At 49.4% G+C, this 11,928-nt stretch overlaps 1 protein-coding gene across 3 annotated transcripts; it reads right to left on the bottom strand.

The window, feature by feature from the left end:
* Positions 1 to 1,210: 1,210 nt before the first annotated feature.
* On the bottom strand, positions 1,211 to 7,834 carry LOC117012842 (membrane primary amine oxidase-like). 3 transcript variants are annotated; one of them, XM_033089306.1, is made up of 5 exons: positions 6,083 to 7,833; positions 3,268 to 3,553; positions 2,410 to 2,539; positions 1,883 to 2,202; positions 1,211 to 1,847 (listed from the first exon to the last, which is right to left on the bottom strand). In XM_033089306.1, the coding sequence occupies exons 1-4, from the start codon at positions 7,677 to 7,679 to the stop codon at positions 1,927 to 1,929; spliced, it is 2,289 nt and encodes a 762-aa protein (XP_032945197.1). In that variant the 5' UTR covers positions 7,680 to 7,833; the 3' UTR covers positions 1,211 to 1,847; positions 1,883 to 1,926. The 3 variants fall into 3 exon arrangements, with proteins under 3 accessions (XP_032945197.1, XP_032945196.1, XP_032945198.1); XM_033089305.1 differs by having other exon boundaries at positions 1,211 to 2,202; positions 6,083 to 7,834; XM_033089307.1 differs by having other exon boundaries at positions 1,211 to 2,202; positions 6,794 to 7,136.
* Positions 7,835 to 11,928: the final 4,094 nt, after the last annotated feature.

Here is an 11,928-nt window from a genome sequence, read left to right as displayed (position 1 = left end):
GAGGCCCTGGGGCCTGTGGCCTGACCAGGCGGGACTGATCCCCTGGGATGCCCCTGGCTCATATGCATGCCAAGCCCTGATTGGGCAGCTCCTGGCCTGGTTGCCTGAGCTCCTGAGGGTTTTTGGTTCCTACCTTCAGTGACATTCTGGGCATCTATGCTGACTGCTGCCCCTTAATGCAAGCCACAGTCACCGATGGCCCGAGGAACAGATGACCCTTAACATTCACCCACAAAACTCCCTGAACTGCTGCTGTCACGTGACCATCCTACCCCCTTTCATCCTACCCCACATGGTCTATATAAATGGCAGGAACTTGGAAGAAGGTTATTTGGCAGCGTAGATAGATGACAAAGTGACAGGAGGAATCTTTTTGTTCAGATCATGAGAGGCAGAGAGATAAGATGAGGAAAGCTATCCAGGGACAAATGTCGCCCACAAGGAAACAACCAGGGATTGTCCTTCTCTCACATAGGACAGCCGCCTGCATGTCCAAGGCTTTTCCAATCCAGGGATGGAGGCGGACACTGGAATTGAGGGATGGGGGGAATTACAGGACCCGAGGCAGCAGAGACATTCCCCCCAGGACCTCAGAGGGAATATCAGGGAGTAGAAGCTGAAGTAGTAAGAGGAAGAGGAGTGAGAAGAAAGGGCAGAGAAAGAATGTGCTAAGACGACAGGGAATGAAGACAGAGAAGCATATTCCCAAGATCTGGGACACAGACCCGATGAGGACCCTGCCGTGGGCCTTGAGAGAACAGCTGGTCTCCAGAGGCCTCACCTCCATATTCAAGACCCAGGGCAAAAAAGGAGCTGGGCAGGCCCAAGAAAGCTTCTGAATGTACTTAATGCCACTGACCTGTACATTTAAAAATGATCCAATGGTAAATTGACCACAATAAAAAAGAAAGAAAGAAAGAAAGAATGGTGCAGTCACTTTACAAAACAGTCAGGCAGTTCCTCAAAAGGTTACACATAGAATTACCATATGACCCAGCAATTCCACTCCCAGGTATACACTCAAGAGAAATGGAAACACAAGTCCACATGAAAACTTGTACATGAATGTTCAAAGCAGCAGTATCTAGAATAACCCAAAAGTGGAAGCAACCCAAAGGTCCATCAACCGATGGATAAACAAAGGTCCATCGACCGATGGATAAACAAAATGTGCTGTATCCATACAACAGAATAGTATTCAGCTATAAAGGAATGAAGTACTGATTTATGACACAACATGGATGTACATCAAAAACATTATGCTGAGTGAAAGAAGCCAATCACAAAAGACCACATGTTGTGTAGATTTACTTTATACAAAATGTCCAGAATATAGGCAAATCTATAGTGACAGAAAGCTTAGCGGTTGCCCAGAGCTGGGAAGGGGCTGAAGGGAAGTAGGAAGTGACTGCCAATTGCTACGGGGTTTCCTGCTGGGGTGAGGAAAATGTTCTGGAATTAGACAGTGGCAATAGTAGCACAAAATTATGAATATACTAAACTCACTAAATTATACACACACGTTAAAAGGGTGAATTCTATGGTATATGAATTATATCTCATTATAAAAAATAAGATTAAAAAATTGTTAGAAAAACAGGAGTCTTCTGGGGAAAAGCTTGGCCATCACTCCAAGCTCCCAGCTAGCCATTCCTCTCCTCTCTGGGATGGGAACACAGCAGGTTTGGTGGCAACAAAGCTGAGTCCCTGTGTATCAGGCACCACAGGCTCAGGATGCTCTCAGTAGAGAGGGGGATGAAAAGGAGGGAGATGGGAGAGAGAGGAACTGGGGGTCAGGGAGGAGGGGACCTCAGGGTGTGAGAAAGGAGAAGAGGGCACCAGGCTTCCTGGCCCAGTGCCCACTGCTCCCCCTACCCAACACCTTGATCTTGGGGCCCCGGACACATTCCCCATCCCAGGCACTGCCTACTCGTGAGAGAAGCCCCCGTGAGAGAAGGCAGGGAGGTCAGGGACACAGGCAGCAGCCTGGGGGAGGCAAGCCAGGGGGTTGACCTCACAGGTCGTAGCATCCTGGTCCCCCCGGAAGTAGATGGAGTCAGCAGAATCAGAGGAGGGGTCCTGGTCAAAGAAGTTGTAGGGTCGGAGGAAGAAGCCCACACCATTCCCCACAGTCACCGTGTTGGGGATGTCCTCTGCATGTGGGATGTGCAGGAAACCGGCTGTCACCCAGGCCACCAAGTCCTAGCAGGGGAGAAGGGAGAGGATCATGAGGCCTGGCTTTGCTCAGGACACGCTGCCTCCCACAGTAGCCTTGTATGTAAGGATTCAGCTCCCTAACCCAGGAAAAATGTGAAATCATAAAGCTTCGTTTCTTAGTGGGTTCTGAAGACCCCCAAGGCACCTGGCTTGGGAGAGAGCGAAGTGGCTCATCTTTGCTCCCTAACTGACCTGCCCTGCAACAGTCTCATTATTGATGAAGTCAGTGAAGTCCACGGTCGGTGTCCAAGGGTCGTTCAAATTGTAGATGCTGGTGCTGCTGGGCTCCTCCTCCTTCCGCTGGGTCACAGCCAGCTGGTACCTATAGGACATTTGGAATAGACCCACAGGTCATCAACCGGTCCTACTGTCTGAAGCTGCACTGAAAACACACAGGAAAAATTGAGCACAAAGGTCTCAGGGTAGCAAGCCTCTTCATTATTCTCTGTTCAGTTCCCATTCTCTCTCTCTCTCTCTCTCTCTCTCTCTCTCTCTCTCTCTCTCATAGAGTTTTCACATTTGTTCAATATCCTGTATCTCAAATATCAACTGACCCATTGTTCAGACTTCAGGTCCAAATGTCACTTGTGCATCCATCCAGATCAGAGCCTGGGCCCTGGATGCTTGTGCACGGACGGGGCCTGATTCTCATTTTAGTCAATGTTAGTATCTCAAATGCCTGGATTTTAGGGAACACTCCCTCAGATCTGTGTTTCTCTCTTACTCTTTGTTTTTCCCTCCAACTTTTATTGTGAACATTTTATACCTACAGAAAAGTTGAAAGAATAGTATAGTGAACACCTATAACCCGGATTCTACCTCTAACACTTTATTGTATTTGATTCCTCATGTACCTCTCCATTCATCCATCCATCCAGTAGGCTTTATTTTAAATGGCTAAGGATTGTGACCACAGGACTGTGTGTGTATGAGTGTGTGTGCGTGTGCATGCTCACCCATAGGAGGTGGCGAAACCTGGTTTCCCAGCAACACGTGGCCCTTCTTACAGTCCATCTTCCCCAGCCTGACACCTCCCCTCCCCCCACTCACCTTCCCCAGCTGAAGGCTCTCTCCATGGAGCTGTTCTGGGGCAGAGGCTCCCCAGCAAAACTGAACATCTGGATGCGGTAGCCCCGCGGGTGACCCCACTTGTTGCTGTGGTTGCTGGCCAGGTATAGGTAGCGAGGGTGGGTGCTTCCCAGAGGGAAGGCGGCCTGCTCCTCTGTCTCTAGCCGCTTCCGGGTCACCTGCAGCCTCTGCAGCTGGTGCTCAGGGCTCCAGGGTACCACCGTGGGGACAAAGGCCATGTCCTCAGCCCAGACCCAGTTCTCCAGTCCTGTGGGTGGGAGGGAGAGAGAGGAGGGGGGGTGGAGGGAGGAAGAGTGGAGTGAGGGCTGGTCATGCAGCTGCCCTGCCCCCACCTGGCTTCAGAGGCGGAGTCAAAGAGAAGCCCTGAACTCAGTGTGCCCCTTACTTCCCTTGCCTCTCCCCAATATATTCCTGATGCAGAGATTTGGAGAAGGTCTCTCTCCCTGATGTCGTCTCTGGTACCAATCCTAGGTGCCTTGTGACTGGGCCTTCTCTGACCTCCCTCTGAGGGGCTCCAAGGGGAAGGGGCTTCACCTGAGTTTGGAGCAGTCTAGCAGCAACGTGCAGAGTCAGGATCTTTCTGACCTCAGGAAGGGGTCTGCAACTCATATCTGAAGCCCTTTGGCATCACCAGAATCACCTTATCATGAAAATAATAACAGCCATAGCTCACATTTGTTGTACCTGAAGGCGCTCTGCACAGGCAGCGTGCTTTACATGTATTGATGATTTACTTGTATAACAATCTTAAAGAGGGGCTACAGTTGTCCCCATTTTACAGATGGGACAACTGAGGCCTAGAGAATTTAAATAACATGCTGTGTAACCAAGGGTACATGGTTGGTATTGTGGCAGTGCTTGAGGACCCAGGTCTTAGTCTGGCTCTACACTGCCTGCATGTTAGCACATGGAGGAAACACTCAGTAGCCCCACCGCACATGGACAGTAGACACGTGGGCCAGAGGGAAGGTAAGTGAGACCCTGGGCCCAATGCTGCTGGAGCTTGGAGGTGTTTCCCATAGTTTGGAGTTTAGCAAGGAACTAAGAGTAGGGCCAAAGACAGTCTGTTCAACTGAAATTTTGGAGTTTTGAATGATTCGTTAGAGTCTAACTAGGTCCCATATTAGAAATTAAGTTAAATGATCTGTGATCAAAAAGCAGTAAACCAAAACATGCTGGATGCTCCCTCCATACCTTCCAAGACCAGAAGAAAATAGAGACTGTTTAACCAACCCCTCAGTTCCCTTTTGTGGATTCACTGCCCCCAGTTCACACCCCAGGGTTTCCACATGTAGGTGACAATGAAAGGCCAAGAGTTCTTTCTGGTACAGCCACACAAATGGACTTCTGTAGATAATACAACAATAGCTAGTACTTCTCACTATGTGTCAGACACTATTCCAGGAGCTTTAAGAGTCATCATGGCTTAGATGCAGAGTAAAAAGAGATGTGTGTGTCAGTCAGAATATACACATACAGATTTCAGCTAAGTCCAATGACAGGGCCAAAGAGCAACAAGATGCCAGACATAATCAGCACACCTGGGACCCACATCTTGGTTTCTAACCACTGTTCTCCAATGGAACGAACCAGAGCTCCTTGGAGAAGTGGTTGATTGACTCCAGGCCTGGAGCAGGAAAAAAACAAGATGGAATCGGAACATCTGGTGGGGTCAGAAAATAAAGAAGTGCTTCAAAAAGGGTGGAGTCATATCAAAAGCACACAGAAACTAAACCGAAAGATCTCCCAATGGCCAAAACTGAAACAATTTAAGAAACAAATAAATGATAGTTCTGGGAGGACTGGATTACAACACTTAGAACAAAATAAATATCTATGAATCCTTACAATTATGAATAAATCATTACATGTATAAATAAGTGAAAAGAGAGGGATAACTCTTTCTTATGGAGAATTCCAATTAATAAATGTATAGAGAATAGGGAAGAAAATTTAAATTACCAGTAGGGGAACACTACAGTAATAATTGTTGCAGGAAAAATCCACCAATTGAGGCTAAAATTAGTGGGCAAGAGTTTGAGAAGAAAAGAAATAGAGTATTTGCATAACATCAAAGTAATTTCCCCCAAGATATTTATTAATTGAAAATGGAAAAATATTAACTTTTACAATGGAGACTGTCAGAAGACATCACCGTAACCAAGGGATTGAGGTCAATATCACTGATAATAAGATATATCGACAGCATGTACCCCTTGATATGATGCAATGAGAATGACGTAATGACATAATATCATTTTTCTCCTCCATTAGAATGTAGGCCTCCCGAGAGCAGGAATGTCATTTCTTTTGTTAAATTGTGTTAGTGAAGTGCTTGGCACAAATATGCATTCAATATATATTTGTTGTTTGCATGAATGATATGTTATTATGTAAAAAACCAGAAGTGGCAAAACAATTGTACATCATGATCCAAATTTGGTAATAAAAAAAAAATCTTAATATGTGTATCAGTATATCATATTTATACATAGTATACAATATAGTAAATTCTATAATTGCAGATGCAATATTTTAAAATATGGAAGAATTTTTTTTTCCTACCCCGCCACTTGACTGGAAGCTTTGAAAGAATTTCTTTTAAGTGTGGAAGAATAACTGATCGGCTAAGGGTGAAAATCTCTTAGGAATCCAATGACTTTCACATTTATGTCATACACTTTTACCTTTTTATTGTTTCAGTGATCATTTTTAAAGCTTGGCATGGAGACTTCGGCCCCCTCTTCTGGAATCCTTGCCCACGGGCATATCTTACCTCCGATATCCAGGTCCACTTTGAAGTGAGCGCTGTGGGTGTGGGCGGTGCCCAGCGTGTGCTGCCCAACCTGGTTCCCGTACCTTCGGGCAGCACCAAAGAGGAACGCTGAGCTGATGTAGCCTGTGGCGTGGAATTTGACTTCTATGGCCCCAGTGGGGTAGAAGACCATATCCCACACATAGTCGTAATTGAGCATGGTAGACACAGATCTGACGACCAGCACTGTCTCTGTAAGACCCCCAAAATAGTGGGGATGAATATCTGAGTGGTGTCGCCTCAAGGGCAAGCCCTGGTTCTGTTCAAACACACAAAAGGCATCTCGTATGGTCTTGGGGGTTTGGGACTCCAACAGGAAGTGCCAGTCCACGTAGGTTGCGAGGTAGGGGCAGTCCACCCCACGGGTCAGGGGTGAAGAGAAGTGGCCCAAACCAAAGCCACCATCTGTGTACCGGCTTCTCAGAGCACAAGGAGAATTGCCACCATAGACCGTCAAGGCCTCCTGGACGCTGACTTCATAGGCCAGTCTCTCCCCTTGGAAGCGGATGTCAAAGACCCTTGGGCCACTGAAAGCGCCGAGGCCAAAGGAGAAAGTCCACAATGGCGAGGCCACTTGACTCCCCTGGACACTGAAGCGGGGGCCCTGAGGATAGAACTGCAGAGGGGGAGCCGGGCCTGGGGGCACCGGGGACTTCAGGGACCAGGACGCACCTGTGCCATTGTCTGGGATCCGCACCACATTCACCAGGCCGGCTTCAAACTGGTCCTCCAGCTGGGCCAGACTCTCATAGTAGCGGCCTTGGAAGAACACCTTTCGGATGGTCCAGCGGGCAGGGTCCAGAGCCTTGTGGTCTAGCAGCAGCTCCAACCCCACGGGGTGCAGGTAAAACCCAGCCCCTGAGATGTTGTAGTAGAGGCCAAACCACGTGGCCCGGTCCCCTGATTGCAGACCTCGGGGGGCTGTATTCATCGTCACGAGGTTCCTTCCTTGGCGTTCGTAGAAGCAGCAGTGGTGGAGAAGACCAGTAGCTTGGGGCAGCTCTCTGTCGAAGATCATCTGGTCTATGTCTAGGTACTCTCGCATCAGCACGGGGCGTCGGTGATAGGGCAGGGGGCCCCCGTGACGCTCCACGGTCACATCCCGAATGTAGGAGGGGTGCGGAAGTGGCCCCACCACCAGCTCACTCACGTTGGGCTGGGCCTGTCCTCCAAAGAAGACGATGGCCAGTGCCTCCCGGGGAGGCGGAGGGCGCCCCCGGTCCAGGTGGGCCAGGGCTGCAGCCTTGGGGGGCAGCTGTAGCTCCACCGAAAAGATGCAGTTGTCGGAGGGGCGGGCCTGGGCTGCATCCACCAAGCCTGGCCCCAGCTGCTGGGTCAGAAAGCTCATCACGGCCGTCAGCTCCTCTTGGCTCAGGTCTGCAAACAGCTGGCTCTGGCCAGGGTGTGTCCAGGGCTGGGCACTGGGAGTTACGGAGGGGCAGCGGGGAGGCTGGACAGGTGTACATTCCCTCTCAACTCCTTCGTCACTCCCAGTCCCACCTTCACCCACGCCTATCACCAGAACACTACACAAGGACAAAATAATGAAGATAGCCATAGCTAAAGCTTCTGGGCTGTCTTCAGGTTCTTGATTTGGAATGCAGAATGGGAGACCGAAAGATAAATAGACAGGACCTAGATGCGGGATGCCTCTTATAGTCTCTGGAGGTTCCTGGTCTCTGGGTGGTGCTGCTGGGCCAGAGGCATGTTGGGTACATTGAAGACAATCAGCCAAGGCCAGAGGGTTGGGTGGGGGTAGAGCTGAAGCTGGAGGGGGCCAGGGTCAGGCCAGGCTTGGGAGGTGGGGCCGAGGTAGAACCCTGGACTTTAAGTGGCCCACGTAATCCTCTGTCTGCCTGTTCCAAATCAAATACTCAGGGTCAGGGTTGGGGAACTAAGTGGGGGAGGGGTTGGCTTTGGAGATTACACAGTTGGAGGGAGGCAAGAGGGAGAAGTCACAGGGGCAGAAAGGGCCTACTCTTGGGCTCTTCCTCCACCCTTCATGTTGAACCTTTCTCCTGACTACAAGGCTGCAAGTGAAACTCACCTGCCCACAGCTCTCCATCAAGATTCCCTCCTTCCTTCCTCTAGTTTGTGGTACAATCCAGGCTCTGTTCCTCGGCAATCTCTCCCCTATCGACCAGAACTCTACCAGCAGCCCAGGGATGCTTGAGAGTAATGCTGAGAACACAAAACACCTGGGAGGAGCTGGGGGCCCGACGGGCTGAGCCAGGTCAAAAATGTGCAGGCCTTGAGCACCCTAAGTCACTGGAGTGTGCAGGGTGTGGGGCCGGTTAGAAGTTGGAGGAGTTGTAAGGGTTGCAGAGTGTAAGAGATACCCACCACCACTACCGCCACCACCACCTTGAGCTGGACTAATGGGCCAGGCCAGAGGACAGGGGGCCTGGGAAATTGGCTGGAATTATCCTAGCCGCCCACAACCCTCAGCTCCAGGAAACCCTCCTCCAAAATGTTGCAGAGGCAGAGAGCAAAGCAGCCTCCATTCTCTACCAGGTGATGTGCAGGAGACCACATGATTGGGCAGCCAGGTCCTGAAGGGGACTGAAAGAGACTAAAGGCGCCAGACAGGGGACATGCTTCTCTCGTGAGCCTGAGGGAGAATCCTTTCCAAGCTGGATATGTCCAGGAAGACTTTCCTACAAACAGAAATTATTCCAACCTTGCAGACAGAATGCATTCCCATTCTGGCAGAGAAGGGGATGACATTCCAGCTGAAGAGAACAGAAGGTACAGAAACTTGAGACAGCCTCAGCATGGGCAGAGAATGGCCAAAAGGTCAGAGTATTCAGTGTGATGTGGGGACAGGAAGGAGGGCAGGCAGAAGAGCTAAGGAAGCCTTGTGTGGTTTGTGTTTTAAGCAAGATAGGTAGTAGTAATTCAAGGAACACAGTGAGACATCGCAGAACCTGGACAAATGAAACCAGGTCAGCCAATCCCAGAAAGGTCTGATTAGCCAGAAATATTTATGCAATCAACTCTATTTGGATACGGAAACTCGACAGGTTTTCTTCTCTCGTGTTCTTTAAAGCTGTTGAAGGAGTAATGGGGCTTGTTCCAAGGTGGTGAGAAAGGCAGGGACCCTTTTTCCCAGGATGGAATTTAAACAAAATAACCCCTTCTCCAGGGAGGTCAGCCCTCCCTGTCCTTGGAGAAAACAGGAACTAGCTTTGCTTTTGCTGATCTGGTTAACATGTTCTGCAGATGCGCTTCATGGAGAACAGTATTTTAAATCTTTTTAATTAAAAAAACGTTTTTGAAACATTTGGTGAACAGATAGGAGAAAATGGGGCTTATGCACGGGGAGAAAGTGGGTGTGGATCAAACCCTCCTCCCATCCCTGCCTTGGCAAGTTTGGCCTCAGGGCAGCAGAAAGTGAGCCTAATAGCAGTGGCTGCTGTCAACTGAAGACTAGCCAAACATCCCCCCAAATCCCAGACTACAGAGTTTACCTAATCCTTAAGATGAGCGCCCTCCCCACACACAAGCATGCCCATAATTGAATTTACTGCCAACCAGGAGAGTGAGGGCACAGAGCTGGTTATCTCTTACCGAAAAATAAAGAAACATGACATTTAATATCTACTCCGAGTGATGGGCGTAAAATTCACACCCAATATTCCCACTGACTGAGCAGTAAGATGGAAATGAGGGACTGGGGAGCTTCTTGCAGTCAAGACGAACAATAGATTTGCTATAAGTAAGACGGAAGGGGTCATTGGGAATGGGTCATGTGACCCTGAGAATAAGGGGGAACTTATGTCAAGAATCTTAACGTCAAGGCCTACCCCACGCCTCAAGGCAACTATGAGTCTGGACCTTTGGGAAGTTACATTCTCACCTCCCAGCTAGGATCACACCATCAGGATGGCTAATGTTTTTTGTCTGAGCGGTGTTACCAAGCAGAAGTCAAGAATATTCACTCTGGTAGGGTATCACCAGGCTCTTATGTCGGGGAGGTGGGTGATGATCCAGGTAGGGGAGAACCCTTTGCCTTGACTCGTGGGGAAACTGGTAAATAAAAAGACGCCACCCTGACCACCTTCCCTCAGTGTCTTGCTGTCACATCATTTGCTCTGATATTGTTTCATCCTAGCCTTCACAATCATCCCATTAAATACCTTAAAATCTTGATAAAAAGTTGTCCCTTTCGGAGAATTACCCAGGAGACAGGACCACACATTCTGCTCCCCCACTAGGTCTTATTTCCTTTTGAGTAAACTTGGCCCCTGCCTCTGGGAATGTCTGAAGATGAGTTTATCCCTGGGAGCGAAGTCCATGCCTCCCCCTCAGCCTGAGGACTGGGCCCAGAACACACGCCTCAGTAGAGCTGCTGCCCTAGAGGTCCTGGGCAGTCAGCTCAACCGTCTCGCACACCGGGTCACATTTTGCTCTGGTCTGCATTCTAGGGAGATGGCTCTGGCTTGAGTGGGGGACAGACTAGAGGTGAGGAGACCAGGCAGGAGGCAAAGGGTCAGGATGAGGCCAGTGTCCTGGAAGACAGAGAGGAAGGCATGATTCTGAGAAGTGTTTAAGGGTAGACTTGACAGGACTGCGTGCCCAATTGGGTGTGGGTGGATAGAGAGGCCATCGTGTCTCACACGACACCAAATTTTCCTTTTGGGTGACTGGATGGGTGGCGGGTCCTTTCACCAGAAGAAGGACAGGCCTGAAGAGCAGGAAGTGTAAGGGGGAAACTAACAAGTTTGAGTTTGAGGTGCTCACGGGAAGCCCCCATACGGATGCCTAGGAAAAGGGCAGTTGGCTCTGTGGGTCCAGAGTGTCGGAGAGATGTTGGAGGCTAGAAATACAGATTTGGGTTCAACAACAAATATTAGCCATTTAAGTATGAGAGTATGAGGTCACGCAGAGGGGAACCTCAGGAGAGAGAAGAGAAGAGGGTCAAGGACAGAGTCCTGGAAAACGCCAAGGTTTGGGGCTAAGTGGGCTGGTGGGCGGAGCACAAGGAAAGGAGTCAGCACAGAGGACTGAGGAGCAGCAAATATGGATGAGGAGTGGTTCAAATACAGAGAAGTCGAGACAGGAGAGTTTCAAGAAGGGAGTCGCCCGTGTTGTTGAATGCCATTGAGGGGTCCAGAAAGTCAGGAAAGGTCCATTGATTTCGCATATAGAAGTCGCTGGTAACCTCTGTCAGGGCAGTGTCTGTGGCTCCAGGGTCAGCAGAGGGAGGGCACCAGGTTGAAGAGTGACTGAGGGAGGGCAGGAAGTGGACCCAGGACCTGTGGAACACTCCTTGGAGGAAGGCTGAGAGAAGACCACTGCTCAGGAGATACAGCGTCCCGGAACGGCTTCAAAAGATGAGAATTGAGAGGAAGAGCCAGTCAGGAAGGAGAGATTATAAATACAGGGAGAGGAGTGGATAACTGAAAGAGAATCTTCTGGGAAAAGCTGGAAAGGCTGAGGTTCCCCTTAAAAAGATAAAGAGGCTGTAGAATTAATGAGTCAATTCTCACCCCCAAACTCAGTCAAAGAAGCTGTCAGGAGGCCATCAGACACCCCCACCCCCTTTATTTTTTTAAAGGGATATAACTTTTTTCCAAACCCACTATGCACTGTACGACCATTACAAGAATAATCTAAGCAATTATCACGTAACCGCACTAACTACAAAGGTGACCGATTGTTGGGTAAGATTGACTTTAATTGGCAACTGACTTTCAAAGTGATCTCTTAAGTGTTCAGTGAATATAACGCTCTTCCGTTCATGAGGTCATGGGCTGCACTGAAGCCAAACAGACCTTCCTGGGCCAGATCTTCCACAGTCTTCC

Source organism: Rhinolophus ferrumequinum, chromosome 21, assembly GCF_004115265.2.
Source record: "Rhinolophus ferrumequinum isolate MPI-CBG mRhiFer1 chromosome 21, mRhiFer1_v1.p, whole genome shotgun sequence".
Classification (NCBI taxonomy): domain Eukaryota; kingdom Metazoa; phylum Chordata; class Mammalia; order Chiroptera; family Rhinolophidae; genus Rhinolophus; species Rhinolophus ferrumequinum.
Note: the sequence above shows the minus strand (reverse complement) of the source record. Positions and strands in the feature narration are given on the sequence as shown.